Source organism: Agelaius tricolor, unplaced genomic scaffold, assembly GCF_023055355.1.
Source record: "Agelaius tricolor isolate 1412-34295 unplaced genomic scaffold, bAgeTri1.0.p SCAF_49, whole genome shotgun sequence".
In the NCBI taxonomy this organism is placed as follows: domain Eukaryota; kingdom Metazoa; phylum Chordata; class Aves; order Passeriformes; family Icteridae; genus Agelaius; species Agelaius tricolor.
In genome coordinates, this window is record NW_027269309.1 from 1,986,171 (window position 1) to 2,001,809 (window position 15,639).

Here is a 15,639-nt window from a genome sequence, read left to right on the forward strand (position 1 = left end):
TCCAATGCAGCAATACAGAAATGACAGCTTTGTGAGATGGGATTTTTTCTGAGTAAGGGAAGAAAATTCCCCCCTGTCCAAGCTCTCACAGCTCCCAGACATGATCTTCCTGAACCTCCCAGCTGGTATTAGTCGTGGTGTATCATGTTAGCAGCAGCAATCACAGCAAACGTGGTTTTGTGAGGAGATTACAGCAAGAACCAATATTGTGGACTTAAAGACAAAAAGAAGGGCTGTTCCTCGACTGAGGCAGCATTAAGAGCATTTCCACTGCTGAAGATAAACCCCACCTTGTTCAATGGTCCCATCAGGCTCACCCACTCTGGGGTGCAGCTCAGCTCCTTGAAATTTGACCTGAGCTGCACCCCTGCCTGGAAATTCAAGACAACACTTGCGCACCACACATCAGTTGCAACAATTTCCACATGGGACATGGTCCTCAGGCCTTGAGAGCTGAACTGGGAGAAGGAGAGAGGGTCACAAACCTGCTTTTCTTTTTTCTGTATTTTCATTATCATCAAATCTGGGATGAATGTTATTTCTGCAAGACACAACACAAAAAAATTCACAATGATGAGACTGCTGAATCTGAGGCACTCCATCCTTCTATTCACCCCTCCAGAAGGCTGAGCCTACCCTGGGGCTGCTCAGAGCAACAAAGCTGCCAGAATGAAACTCTTGGGGACAAGCTTGGGGATATCTGCTCTGCTGAGCCACGGCAAGAGCCCAGCCACAGTTATCACCACAGCTCAGCTGCCTGAAACCCACCAGCCAAGACCAACATGGCAGCCACAGTCTCGGCAAGAAGCGGCACGTCTGGGGCTTGCACAGAACACACTCCATCTCCTCAGAGCCCCAGGAACAGCCCAGGCCCTGCTGAGAGATTTGTTGGACGCTGCCAGCCCTGCAGCAGCAGAGGGAAGTAAACAAATCAGCCTCTGCCAAGCAGCAATGACAGCAGCAATAGACTGGAGAGGATGCGGGGACTTGCCGTGGGCTGCAAGCCCTATGACCGTGACCAGGGAACAGCTGCTATGGGGACAAAGATGGGCCAAGCAAGGAGGAGAAGGGCCGTGTCTCCCCACAAGCAGCCCCAGGTGCAGTGCGGGGGCTGGGCTGGCTGTGTCCCCAGGCCTATGCCCCTGCAGCGGGGAGGACCCTGCATGAGTGGCACCCACCTTGCAGCCCACAGGGAGGATGGGCTGAGGGAGGGGTCATTTCTAAGCAAGTCCCCCACAGCAGGCCTGATCAGAGGGGCTGCAGTTGCAAGTCCAGCTCTTAGCAGCACCTTAGTGCGAGGGGCAACCAGGTCCCCATACTTTTCTCCCGTGGCAATGCAGCACCATGATGTGACAGCTACAGGTGGTCTGAAGCTGCACAGATAAATTGGCCATAACGTCTCGACCAGCCTAAGTTTGTTAGAAAATAGAGGTAAACGAGTCCTCGGGTATGATAATGATAGGTCGGATTCAAATTCAAACAGGGCACCCCAGCAAATCCCACTTAATTACAAATGCAGACATATCATCGGCAGTGAGCTGGGTGGTGTTAAGATCCCAACCAATCAGGTGTGTAGGCACAGGAAATTTGAAGCCCCTATAAAAGGAGGCGCCAAACAATAAACTTTGGCTGCTGTCACATGAACTTTGGTGTGTTCTGTCGCGCGCCTGTCTCCAAAACTGCAACAAGCGGTGACCTCTGACGTGATACCACAACTGCCACGGGTAGAGCAGGAAGAGAGGGCAGCGGAGAAAGCTGCCTGCAGCCTGTGGAGCTGCGGAGAGCAGTGGGCAGAGCCATTGTATTCCCAGTGGAGCAGCAGGTAAAGCTTCGAGCAGCACAGAAAGCTGCGAAGAGTGATGGGGAAAGCCTCATTGGTCCAGACCCTTTGTAAATAGAACAAGCCGCCAGGAAACATAGGAGCATGGGCTTCAGTGAAAGAAAGAAGACCATGTGATAAAGGTATGGACCACCCTCTTTTTATCTGAATGAGGGGTAAATTTTGTGGAACAGGCTCTGGAAGCTGTTATGGATGTTATAAAGCCCTGGGAGACTTGTGGAACAGGCTCTGGAAACTGCTACGGACAGTATGGACGTTATAAGGCCCTAGAGACTTGTACTGGATTTGCTGCGACAGTTAAAAGATGAGTCGGACGATGGTGGTGGGGACGCTGCAGGCTCCGCCCACTCAGGCATGCACAAAGACAGGGCACTGGGTAAGGCAGCGGGAGGCAGGGGTGTCGCACCAGACGCGTGGGACAGGAGGGCGGGCAAGGCAGCTGCGTCGCGCTGTGAAACCGTGCCACACCGCGAGGCCGTCCCGTGCTGGGACGCCTCACCAGCGGAGAGCGCTGCAGCCGAGCGCTGCGATGTCACGTCAAGCCATGAAGCCTCGTCTGCCACCGAGCCCTGCTGTGCCGCCGTGTCAGACGAGCACTCTGCAGCCATGCCCGACCGCACTGGCTCTACAGCCGCACCGCAGCGGCGTGCGGCCCTCGCAGCCGCGAAGCGCCCTGCAGCTACCCAAATGCACACCGAAACGTCCTTCACCACCCAGATGTGCTTGGAGCGCCTCCTCCCAGGGCTGGCTGGCTTGGCTCTGAAACTGCACCTACGACCCAGCTTCCATTGGGCTTGCCCAATAACCGCTGTGACCCGTGGGCGAACCCTGGAGATACATCACCATGGATACCCACACCCATCGCCTATGGATGCCATTCCAACGTCCTTCCCAGAAGTAGCGGCAGGACGGAGGATCCCAAAGTCCCAGTGCCGCGAGCGTTGCTGTCGCCACTAGCAGAGCTGGAACCACCCCTTGTACACACGCTGGTAAGGGACTCGACACACACACACAAGAAATGACGCCTTTGCCATTATCGAGTCAGCGCTGTGCTGCAGTTTTCCATTTGACCCTGGCGGGTCCAGCTGCACCGAGTGACGCAATCTTGGGGAGCCCTGAACAGCCGCCACTGCACTGGGACCAGGGGAGCCCGGTGGGCGGGAGACAGCGACCTTCTCATGCCCTCTGTGCAGCGCACCTTCGCGGTGACGAGGCGGCGCTGCCACCACCACGCGGGGGGAAGGTGCAGCTCCGATCCGCCGCTCCAGCCAGCTGCTGCTGACGAGCCAGTGCTGCGACCGTGGTCTCCATCCCGGCCGGCACCGAGGCCGCTCCCGCCACAGCCGCAATCCCATTGCTGCTGCCTGCAGCAGCAAGAAGAGGCAGCAGCACAGCCGAGTGGTCACAACCATGTTGGGGAAACCCCGAGACTGAGGGGGGCAGCAGGCGGGGCCATCCAGCTGCCGCAGCCCACTGTAGCCGTGGCTGTGCGGATGCCCAGCGCCCAGGGCACACCCAGAAAGTCTACCCATGGAATTGAGAAACATTAAAAAGCTCCTTTGGTAAGGTTTTCAGGAATCAGACAGGACAAATGGTTGCCATGGAGACAAGTGCCCATCCTAATAATGGTTTTTGTATATACCTACAACAGATTTAGTCCTCATGTTATGACTGGCAGCACTGGATCCTTACCTTTTCAAATGTGGGTTAGAATTTCAGCAGAAAACTCTGTAATATTTAAGGATCATAGTTCAACTTAATAATTCTCTTCCATATAGGACTCACAGTAATTTTCCAGGTTGTTTATATCCTCCAAAGAAAAAGAAGCATTAAAGTATTTATTTTTCTCTTCCAAAAATCTTACAGTTTCAGTCATGGGATTTCCAAATCTAAATTAAGTTTTGTTCATTTAAAATTGTGCAAATATTTTATTCAAGGATGGGGGCTATTGGCTATTTTTAGTTTATATGACAATTATCAAATCTATAGTAAACCAGCCAGACTGACAATATAAAGCTCTAAAGCTTAGAAGGCTATTGAAACAACACCAAAAGGAAACCTATTGAATATACTTGTAAGTGGAAAGCTTTATTATAAAGCTTAGAAGTTTGGAATGTTTTTCTCTGACTCTTCATAGTAAACTGTTTCCAAAAAGGAGTCATACTGATACATACACTATATTCATACAATATTCAGGGTAATATTTACCTGGACTTCATCACCTTCATCTGTACCTTCATCACAGTACTGATGTAAGGTACAGATGATAAAACCCAGTATCTGACGGGACATACTTTATAATAACTCTGGATAATGGCAACATAACACTTAGTTTTGTCATCCTTAATTTGATAAATAATCCTTCAAGAAAAAAAAAATATACCATGCAAAGTAAATTCCAAGGCACAGATTTCTAAATCCCTGTACTGTGCCATATGTCCCCTGCAACTAATGTCAGCCTGCAAAGATAGCCTAGTATGGAGTCCCAAAACTATAAATCGTGGAAGTATAAAAACTTTTCATAGAATGAAAGTCTGAAATAAGTCCAGAATAGAAAAGACTGCTTTGTTCTTGAATTCGACCTTTTCTATTATATTTATGCAATTCTTATAGTTATTATCCTTAAAGGTCTTGTAAAATTCTTAGTATTCCAAAATCATGAATCAGAACATAAGATGATTACACAGAAGACACAAATTGTTGAATTTTTCTTTCTATCTGCACAACACAAATATTCAGCATAGGGGATTAAAATTCATTACGGGTTTAAAATTAGATCAAATAGAATTTATTCCAGTCTTATCATCTCTGGAATGCAGTGTTTGAGGTTTTAGTGGGGAAGACACTAGTGTGTTGCTTTAAAGGAGGTTTTCTTGCTAAGAATAAAGGTGATGCCTTTATTCCAACCATATTACTAATATTTTAATACTTTAATTTCAACCATCTAATATTTCCCAGTGATGGACCTTCTATAAACAGTTATCCTGTATTTCAGAAGTACTGCCCTTTATTATAAATTCAATTTACTCTGTCAGTGACCCAACCAATTGCCCAGTGAAGAGAGGTGGCATATATAGTATTGCCAGTCCCTTTGTGACAGCCTCCTGCTACTTTCCTGCATCAGACATAAGGCAACTTCACTGAGACATAGACTTTCTTAATATTTATGACATTTTAGAATTCAAAGACACTGTTTTAAACGTCCCCAAAAGAACACTCAAAGTTCATTAAACCAAACACAGAGGTACTAATTTAGGAGAGAAGGTGTTTGTGCAATTGGATAACAGGTTGCATGTTTACAAGTCTTAGTGGATTTATTATGTTTGTGCTCACCTTGTTTGAGACAACAAGCACAACATGACCTGAGCATACCTGGCACCATGGTTTAAGATTATATGCCTTGAAGGTGCAATACTTTATTTGTAATCAAAGGGGAAATGTACCTGAATTTATTACAGTTACCTTGCAAATAGACTGATACAGAAACTTAACAACTTTAAAGAGTAAAATCCCAAGGTTATAAGGAAAATGTACATATGCTTTTCATTGCTTTATAGAATCTTCTTTGACATGATTTGATTTTTCTGAAACTTGACTTGTAAACCTATAAATACATTATATGGGTCTTGATAAATTTATTTCAAAGGTATCTGAGACAGCAGGAGTAGCAGTAACATTTTGCATTTCATTTCAACAATGACTGTTGATTTTCTTTGTACATAACTCCTAGGCTACTAATTTCTTCAAAGTATGATTTAATTTATACAGAGGAATGTTACTGTTGTAGTCTACAACTATTACCCAATATTTAGTTTTGCAAAATGAATGCTCATGGAAGTGCTGATTTGACAATTTTAAGTACTGCAGCATTAAAAGTAAACAGAGACCCAAACCAAAATGGACACTTGATATTCACTTATCTAATGAGATTCCATTAATTAGGGTAGACTGAAGCCAGGATCTGAAACCTTTTCTACCAGATATTATTGTCCATATTTAATTAAGCCAGCATTGTATTCACCACCTCTGCAAATGACAAGGATTATGTTAAAATTGACTTCTGGGGAACCTGCAGTGTGTCATCTCTTACAGTGAATAACTCAGTACAATAGCTGTGTGAGTATTCCCTCTGACATCAAGAAACAACTTCATAGGTGTCTCTCTGTTCTGTAATGTTGCAAACTACCTGTATTTAAGGAGACAGATAACCCAACTGATTTTGCACTATGTTTTTGGTCTTGTGACTATGCAAAGGGATTCTACAAATACAGCTAAATAATGTTACCATTGTATATACCCATCAAATAATAAACTAAGATCACACCCAAGTGAATAGGCCTTCGCAGGGGAAGTCCAAGGGCTCCACATATACACCATGGACCATCTGTGGGAACCCTGTAGTGACAATTCACTCGTGACTTTACTCAAGAACCTTGAGAATCAAATATTTTAAGGACATTACTAACACAAGGATGTGTCAGTTTTAATCATAAACCAGGATGTGACCTGAAAAACCTAACCAAGACACAGGGATGGTTTCTTTGATGGTTTTGAGTTGGCTTGTTCATGCCAAAAAAGTAAATGGCACTTTCAAAAGGGGATATATATATATATATATATATATATATATATATATGCATTGTTATAGTTATTTACAGGCTATTTATAATATAATTGGTTATTTAGATAAGGATATATGACAAAGCCAGCTGTTCTGTAAGTTATTACTGAAAGATTTCTTTTTAAAATATGTTAGGGAAGCCCTCCCATCCTGGGCCTTGGCTCTGGCCAAGGCTGGCAGGGAAAGCATGCCAACAAACCCAGGCATTTCTGTGCTAAAAGTGAAAGCAGGTCACTTTTACTAGCTGCTTTGGCTTTGCAGAAGTTGGACCCCTTTCCTTTGAAGTAGCCATGGAAGCCTAATCCAGAAAAGGCTCTCCAAGTCCCCATTGTGAAAAGGGGGCTCCTGGATAATGACAAAGCATATAGGCAGCTGTAAATTTCACCTTGTTAATTTCATTCAAAAGTGTGTGTTTCGTTAGTTGAATTATATTCCTGTTAAGTTGTAAAAATAAAGAAAGGGGGAGTGTGGGGTGGATGTACACCTCCCCCTTAAAAGTCTTGGGTGTTCTCATGTTTTTCAATCAAGCCATAACACAACCTAGCAAGCCAACAGCTTGTTGGAGGCAGAAGATTATCAACAATAGTAAGACAATCTACCCATCACCTTACTTGAACACCAAGACAAACATTGGGAGACATCAGTGGCAGAAGGATGGGTGCTTTTAATCGAGATGGTTTTGAGTTGAATTGTTTCTTGTTTGTAGTGTAAAGTTGTAGTTTGTAAATATATTTAAAGATATGAGGACTTAAGAATATTAACTATTTAAGGAATGAATTGCAAACCTGAATTAAGACAAATTGTTTCTCGTGGTAGTTGGTTTTCTCAGGGTTCTAAAGTTGAAATGTTTCCTGTTTATAGAGTTAAGTTGTAAAATTGTAACTTCTAAGTACCGAGCCTGTGGCCATTTTGAAAACTTGTATTGCTGGTTTGATAGCTCCTGGATATGAATGCTACCCCTGGCTGGGAGGAGCTGAGCTTGTCCAGTTGGGTGGAATCATCTGTGTCATCAGGCTGTCTAGTCATCCTGTCTGCAAAGGGTCCTTGCAGAAGGATGACAAAGAGAGCTTTGCATTTTTAAACAGAAAGGGGGAACTGTGACAGCTACAGGTGGTCTGAAGCTGCACAGATAAATTGGCCGTAACGTCTCGACCAGCCTAAGTTTGTTAGAAAATAGAGGTAAACGAGTCCTCGGGTATGATAATGATAGGTCGGATTCAAATTCAAACAGGGCACCCCAGCAAATCCCACTTAATTACAAATGCAGACATATCATCGGCAGTGAGCTGGGTGGTGTTAAGATCCCAACCAATCAGGTGTGTAGGCACAGGAAATTTGAAGCCCCTATAAAAGGAGGCGCCAAACAATAAACTTTGGCTGCTGTCACATGAACTTTGGTGTGTTCTGTCGCGCGCCTGTCTCCAAAACTGCAACACCTTTGCCCCAGCTCTCTGGGGCAAACAGAGTGTTCCCTTAGGCTCTCTACAACAGTGGCCGCGGTCCAGCTCGGCCAGCAGAACTTTTTAGCCTGTGTCTGCAATGGCCACAGCTCCCAGGCAATGCCAGAGCAGCTAAACCCAAAGACAGAGGAACAGCCCCCAGCAGCCCCTCCTGGGCTTCATGCACTCTTAGGACCTGGCGAGATGGTGAGCTGTCACACACCTGCCCAGGCCTGATTTCCCTGGGGACTGGGCATAGGTTGGACACTGCCAGATGCAGGAGAAAGCTGGCTTCACTGCCTCCCTCCCTCCAGTGTTGTGGTGGCAGGAAGGCCAGCAGCAGCCCTGCCACAGGCAGGGTCAGCATCAGAAACAGCGTCAGTCTTGGGTGGATGGGGCATTGCTGTAGCTCCTCACAGCATGCTGTGACAGTCAAGGGGACAGGGTGAGGCAGCAGTCTGTGCCCTCCCCACTGCTGCTCTAGCCATGGCACACTCAACAGAGCTGTCAGCAGTAGATGCTTTTTTGGGCAGCCAACCGTCAGCAGTTGTCCGCTCCACAGTACCAACAACAGGTGCCAAAGACCTCATAAGTATTTGACAAGTGTTTTAAGACAGAAATCCCACAAACGCCTGCCTCTCCTTTCCCTGGTACCACGCAAACCCATTCCAAGAGGCATGAGCTGTCAGACTCGCTGGAACAAGGGCACAGCTGGCACTGCTGCCAGCCCACAGGCCAGCCCCAGTGACCCCCCCCCCATACCCCACTGTCTCTCCCTCCCCTGCAGAGCTTCTGCTACCTCTTGCTTGCTACCTCTGGGTGTGCCCACCCTGCCGTTCCAGATGCTGCGCAGAAGTTCCTGCTGCAGCTCCTTTTGTCACCAGCCAAAAGTGCAGTGGGACCAGCAGGAACGCCAAAACTCAACAGGTCCTACAGGTTGGCAGTGCTCAGGGTGACCAATTCTGCATGCTGACATTGGTCCATGGCTCATGTCACCATACTGAAAAGAAGAGATGAAGGCTGCTAATTCTGATCCTGGCTGCAGGGCACAGGCTAGGCCATCCTGGCCTACATCTAAGTCAAGCTAGGTGGGAACAAGTAAAGGCACCCAGCGCCACGAAATGAGCAGGGAGAAGTTTCACGGCATCTGTGAACAGGATGACACAGATTACAATCTTTCTCATTACAAAGTGTCATGGAGATGGTTTATTAACCAATATAATTTTGGAGGGTTTTGATTTGATTTGTTTTGTTTTGTTTTGTGCCCAGGCATGGCTGCTCTCCTGGCCCCATCCCCATTCTCCCTGGCTCCAGGACTATCATCATGAATGGGAGCCAGGCCAGGGTTCCCAGAGAGAGCTAGGGCCGAGGCGAGGGGCAGTTCTTCCCTTTTCCACACAAGCTGTTGGACTGACCACGCAGCTGGTGTCTCTGACCAAAAATCCAAAAATCCTGCTATTTCTGTTGTGTTTGGTTTTATCCTTTTCTTTTTTTTTTTGCTTTGGCTCTGTGACTGGACTTGCCAGCTTGCTTTTTCTGCTGTTCTGCTGTGGGAAGCCCAGAGCCAATACATGCAGCACAAGGACATGGGAATACCCTTGCTTCCCCCCTGCACAGTCCAGACCTAGAGACCAGCCAGTGCTGGTGAAAAATCCTGCAGAGACTCTCTCTTGGCCTGCTCTGGAGCCAGGCTGCTGCTGTCCAGCACACCCCGCCCCTGCCCCTGCTCTGGGCTTTTTGCTACACTTTTCACCCCCAGGAGGTCTCGCAGTCCAGCTACAGCTGCAGAGCTTCTGCTACCTCTTGCGTGCTACCTCTGGGTGTGCCCACCCTGCCGTTCCAGATGCTGCGCAGAAGTTCCTGCTACAGCTCCTTTTGTCACCAGCCAAAAGTGCAGTGGGACCGGCTGTCCCTGAGGGTTCCAAAGGCAGCCCCTTCTCCATCCCTTCCACCCTCGCCCACCATTGCCATGCGCAGAGAGGCAGCCGAGCTCCCGCCACAGCGCCCCCTGCAGCCCCGGGGGAATCATCGCCCCGCCCTGCCCGGCCGGGAGCCAGCAGCGCCCCTGCTGGCTGTGCCCGGAACTGCACCGCAGGGGAAGGTGCCTGCAGCCGGGACAAGGCCGGGCCGGGGTTTGGGGGGGGGGGGGAGGGGAGGGGGGGCAGGGCAGGGTAGGGTTCCACAATTTCAATATCTAGCATTTAATCAACTTTGTTTTTCTTTCTTTTTCTGTGCCTTGCAGGCAACCCTTTTTTTTTTTTTTGTTAATAACCCTTTTTTTTCAGTTTCACCACCTAGTATCCATTTCTCTTACCGGCCGAAGAAAAGGGTGTTACTGAAGCCCTTTCTCTTCAGAGGAAATGCTCATTCCAGGGTGTTTTCTCCTGAAATTTGTCTCAAAACCAAGACACTAAGCCTGTCCTGTACAGTCCCTCCTGTACTGCTGCAAATGTGTTCAAGGAGGGCCCAGAAAATACAGTACTAGATCAAGATAGAAGACACATGCAGCTGCAATAGAGCTGCTTTCCAGGAAGGACCACATAGAGATTTCAGACCAAGTGAGTGCAACAGCTCAGAACAATCGTGCTGGGCTCCAACAGGGACCAGTCCCATCCCAAATAGCCAGATGTGTAGGAGACCTGGGTTTGGTTCATTTTTCACAGTGGTCTCTGTGCTGCAGAAGGCTCCAAGGTGCTCAGCTTACCCCTCCTTGCCAGGAGCACATGAGCACACTGGTCTTCCCCCACCTGCCTCATCTTGGCCCCCAGCAGGCCCTGCCATCACCCACCCAACTGCGATGCTCCTACCCCAGCTCTCACTTCCCAGCCCTCTCCTCACAGGTTTTAAAAACACCAAATCATAGAATATGGTGAGTTGGATCGGACCCATCAGGATCATCAAGTCCAACTTGTGGCCCTGCACATGTCGCCCTAAGAATCCTGTCATGTGCCTGAAAGCTTTGTTCAAACACTTCTTGAAATCGAATGGGCTTGGTGCTGTGACCACTTCCCTGGGGAGCCTGTTTGACTGCTCAATCAATTTTCTGCTGGAGTAACCCAGAAGATGGATCTGGGGCACTCCAGCTCTTGTGAGAATTAGCACTCTCTTCCTGCTCTATGTTTTCATTCCATCATCAAAAGGCTGTCAAGTCCCTCAGAACTGTGGCAAGGCATGGGATGCCTCCTGTGCTCAATGAGGTCTCCCCCCTACTGCCCTGCCCCAAAGAAACACTCCATGACACTTAAGTACCTGGCACACCCCAAGGGTTTTTGCAGGCCTGCCAACCTGCTGCTCCCAGAGCCAGAGCAGAACTTACACCACTCAACAACTTCCAGGCTGTAGGCTGAGCCCTGGCACTTAGCATTACAACTCTAAGGTGCGTGTGCATGTCTCCAGCTGCAGGGACAGCACCAGGACAGAATCCAGCAGCACAGGACTCTCCCATAGCAGGAAAGGAGGACACTGGTAGCATCCATCTGCACCCCTCTGGGAACCACTGAGTCTCACCAGTGCAGCTTTGTCCACCTTCAAGGCCTGGGGAAGGGCCACTGCCAGCCCAGACAGACGGGGGGCATCTGTAGCCCTCTGCTCCTATCCAGCAGACCCAAGGTCCCACATGGAGCACACAGGAGGTTTCAATGAGACCCAAGAGATGCCAGGGAAGGAGAAAGGCTCACACATTGTCTGCACAGCAGCAAAACTTCTGGCAAGATAAGGTCAAGATAAATGCCTTGTTACAAGTTCTTCATCATAGGGCTAGCCCAGGCTGGAAGTCTCTCATTGCATGGCCCACAACAGGCCTATCACTCAACTCTAGGTTTTCAGGGTGCTTTTTATTTTTTTTTTTAATAAAGAATAAAATAAAAAACCATATATTGTGCACCACACACATTGAGTGGCCTAGGGCCCAGCATGCTCATTGCCTTTTGAACAGGGTTAACTCAGGCAGCTGTAGCAGTTGAATGAGGGCTGGAGGACGCCCAGACATTTGGTGCTGCAGTGAGTGGCTCAGCTCTGCTGCCTCCAGAGCCCAGCAAAGGGCTGCAGGACCCTGCTGCCACCAGCCCTGGTGCTGTCACACAGCCCTGGCCCCTGCTCCCCTGGGCTGCTGTTCTAGCACCACCCCACCTGTTCCTTCCCAGGCACCCAGTACTCAGGTAGGGCAGGATCTCAAGGAGGTGGCACTGGGCTGGCAGGACAAAGGCTCTGGGCAGGGAGGAGCAGCCAGTGCCAGGAGCCAGCTGCCCAGAGGAATGACCTTTAGCTTTGCTTCATGAGCCTCAGCAGCAGTGGCAGAGACCAAGCACAGCTTCTTCACCAGGATAGGGAGCAGACAGCTGGCTCTGCCCCACATCCAGTGCTCCTAAGAGTAGCTGTGAGGGACAGGGATGTTCCTGGGCTCTCCAGAAGAAAGGAGAGCCAGGCCCCCACTGCGAAAGCAGCCTCTGCCTGTAGCCTGACATTCTTCTTCCCAGGTGTATTGGTTTTGCATGGCCTGGTTTTAGGTAGCAGGGGTGCCAGAAACTGCTGGAAGCTTCCACCATGTCTGGCAGAGCCAATCCCTGGTGGCTCTGAAGATGGACATGTTCCGGCCAAAGCTGGCCTAATTTGAGAGGTTGGTAATGCCTCTGTGATAACAGATTTAAGAAGAAAATCAAAACCAAGGTGCAGTTTTTTCTTTCAGTCCCAGAAGAGGAAGAGGTGAGAACATGTGAGGGACATAACATGGTGACACCAAGGTCAGTGGAGAAGGAGGGGGAGGAGGTGCTCCAGGTGCCAGAGCCAAGGTTCCTCTGCAGGCTGTGGTGAGGACCACGGTAAAGCAGCTGTGCCCCTGCAGCCCACGCGGATTCCCAGGGGATGCAGAGATGCAGCCGCAGCCCATGGGGGGAGATGCTCACACTCGAGCCGGTGGATGCCTGGAGGAGGCTGTGATCCAGTGGGAGACCCGGTGGAGAGAGAGGGCCCTTGCTTCCAGGCTGGAGCAGCCTGTCCTTGGAGGACTGCACCCCGTGCATGAGTGATCCACGCTGCAGCAGTTTTGGGAGGACTGTGTGCCCGTGGGAGGGGCTCACATTGCAGCAGTTTTGGGCAGACTGCTGCTCCTGAGATTGGTAAGCCACGCTGGAGAAGTTCACAGAGAACTGTCTCCTGTGGGAGGGACCCCACGGTGTCACATGGGAGCAACTTCTCTCCTGGAGAAGTAGAAGAAAACCTTGAGTGATGAACTGACCAAACCCCCACATGCTGTTTCCCTGCACTGTTGGTGGGAAGGAGGGAGGGGTTGGGGGAAGAAAAGGTGTTTTAAGGGCTTATTTTACTTCTCATTATCCTACTCTGACTCTGTTAGTAATAAATTCACTTTGCAACTTTAAGTTGAGCCTGTTTTGCCCTTGAAGTATTTCTCATGGTCCTTAACTCATGAACCCTTCATTATTTTTTTCTCTCTTTTGCCCAGCTGAAGCAGGAGAGGGTGAGCAAGCGGCTTCTGTGGGTGCTAGGTGCTGTGCCAGTATCCACCGTATACCCCTGTATTTCCACAGAACTAGAGCCATCTCTCTAGAGAAAATAAGGCTGGTATATCAGATCCAGAGGAGACAGTTTAACCTCAAGATCTGCTTAGTCTGCTCAAGGGTAGGAAGGCTCTACAGAAACACCTGGACAGACCCAATCAACAGGCTGAGGACAACTGTGTGAGGTTCAGGAAGGTGAAGTGTCAGGTCCTACACCCGGGTCACAGCAATTCCCTGCAGCTCCAGGCCGGGGGAGGAGTGGCTTGAAAACCATTTGGCAGAAAGGGACTTGGGGGTGCCAGCAGTGTGCCCAGGTAACCAAGGAGGCCAATGGCAAGACTAGTACTGCCAGCAAGACTAGGGAAGTGACCAATCCCCTGCACTTGGGACTGGTGAGGCACCTTGACTACTATGTTCAATTTTGGGTCCCTCACTTCAAAAGGGGACAAAAGGACATTTTGCTCCTGGACCATGTCCAGCAAAGGGCAACATGGCTTGTGAGGGGTCTACAAAAAATGTTTTAGCAGGAACGGCTGAGGGAGCTGGGTTTGTTCAGTCTTGAAAAGAAAAGGCTCAGAGGAGGAACTCATAGTTCCCTCCAAGTCTCTGACAGGAGGTTGTAGTGAGGTGGGGGCTGGTCTCTTTTGCTGTGCCTGCAGTGCGAGAACAAGAGTAAAAAATGACCTTAAGTTGAGACAGGGGAAATTCAGGTTAGATATCAGAAGAAAATTTTTCACTGTTAAGAGTGGTCAGGAACCAGAATAAGTTGCCAGGGAGGTGGAGTCACCATCCCAAAGTATTTAGAAAGGGGCTAGATTGGGCACTAGGTGATATCCTTTAGGGGTTGCAGTGGTAGTGCTGGGTGGACCATTGGACTTGATGATCTTAAAGATCTCTTCCAACTTGGATGATTCAATGATTCTAACCAGAAAATCCACTCTGACCATGTGCAAAGTCTTCCAAATGCAAGAAGAGGCCCTCCAAAGCCCCACAGGTGTCAGGAGAAAGCCCTTGGCCTCTTGTCTGCATATAGAGCTGGCCGCAGAGAGGGCACCCCGAGAGGATGGCAGCACCCCAGCTCCTCGGGGGCCCTGCTCCAGCTCCCAGGGTGACATGCCATTCCAGTGTGTGGAAGGCTTCTTTGAACTGCACTGCCAGGGGCCAGAGTCACTGCAGCCAGCTGTGACTCCAGACACCAGGGAACCTGCGGCATGTAACACACCATACTATGCATAATGCTCACTTGGTTGAAGCATGGTGTTAATAATGCCAAGGTTTGAGTCCCCATCCAGGCCATTCATTTAAGGGCTGGACACAATGATCCTTGTGGGTTCCTTCCAACTCAGAATATTCTGCAATTCTGTGATAATCCTGTGGAGCAAGCATCTCTTCCCATCATCTCCTAGAGGACAAGCAGGACAGAAGAAAAAGGACACAATCATGTCTGTCTCCTGCTGGTCTGCTTTTGCCTGCTGCATCCAGAGCATCCTGCCTGGCCTCAGAGCCAGGAACTTGTCCATCATCCTAAAGGGAAGCACACACCTGCTAAGGAGCACCACCACACTGCTATGCAGATATATATGCACAAAGAACCCCACATAACAAGCTAATTCCATACTAATTAAGAATTTGCAGATTAAAGAGGAACTCTAATCTCAAATGAGACAGTCCAATTTTCTAAATAAGTTTATGGTTTTCATACAGAGATCAACATGTTCTCACCAGCACATCATGCAAGCGCTGCAGGTTTACGGCCACAGTCACAAGTGGGGAGTTTTCATTCTCCATGCTCAAGTTTTTATGTTTTTTTACACCTTTTAACTGATGTGTGCCCTACCCCCATGCTGCCAGCCAGCAACACCCTGCACCAGGAGGCATCAAGCACTTTCAGCAGCCAAGGACAAGTCCTCCATGAGGTCATGGCACAACCTTCTCAGCAAGCCCCTAGTGCCAGGCACCATGCACACGCAGTGAGCACACCAACATTGCACACACTGGCAGGCTGACCAGACACTAGGAACTGTCTTGTCACATTTCAAGAGACAAGCAGAGCAGTGCTGAAAGCTGTGCTTTGTCCTTCTCTGTGACCAGCCCAAGCTGCTGTGGCACAGCCTCTACACAGCATCTGCTGCTAGCAATTACATTTTCAGTTATACAATTTGAGGCACATTAGGTTACTATCCTCCTCTCTTGAATTTATTTTTATTGTTCTGAAAGCACAAGCCA

At 48.8% G+C, this 15,639-nt stretch overlaps 1 protein-coding gene across 9 annotated transcripts in view; it reads right to left on the minus strand.

Annotated features, from left to right (window-relative positions):
• CHD6 (chromodomain helicase DNA binding protein 6) overlaps positions 1–15,639 on the minus strand; it is a 98,453-nt gene that overhangs the window by 56,184 nt on the left and 26,630 nt on the right. For 8 of the 9 annotated variants that reach the window (XM_071455512.1, XM_071455517.1, XM_071455513.1 and 5 more), the window contains exon 2: positions 486–541. The exons of the other annotated variant lie outside the window; for it this stretch is intronic. In XM_071455512.1, coding sequence (XP_071311613.1) covers positions 486–518 — 33 coding nt within the window. In that variant the 5' untranslated portion in view covers positions 519–541. The remainder of the gene's footprint in view (positions 1–485; positions 542–15,639) is intronic. 9 annotated transcript variants of the gene reach the window in all.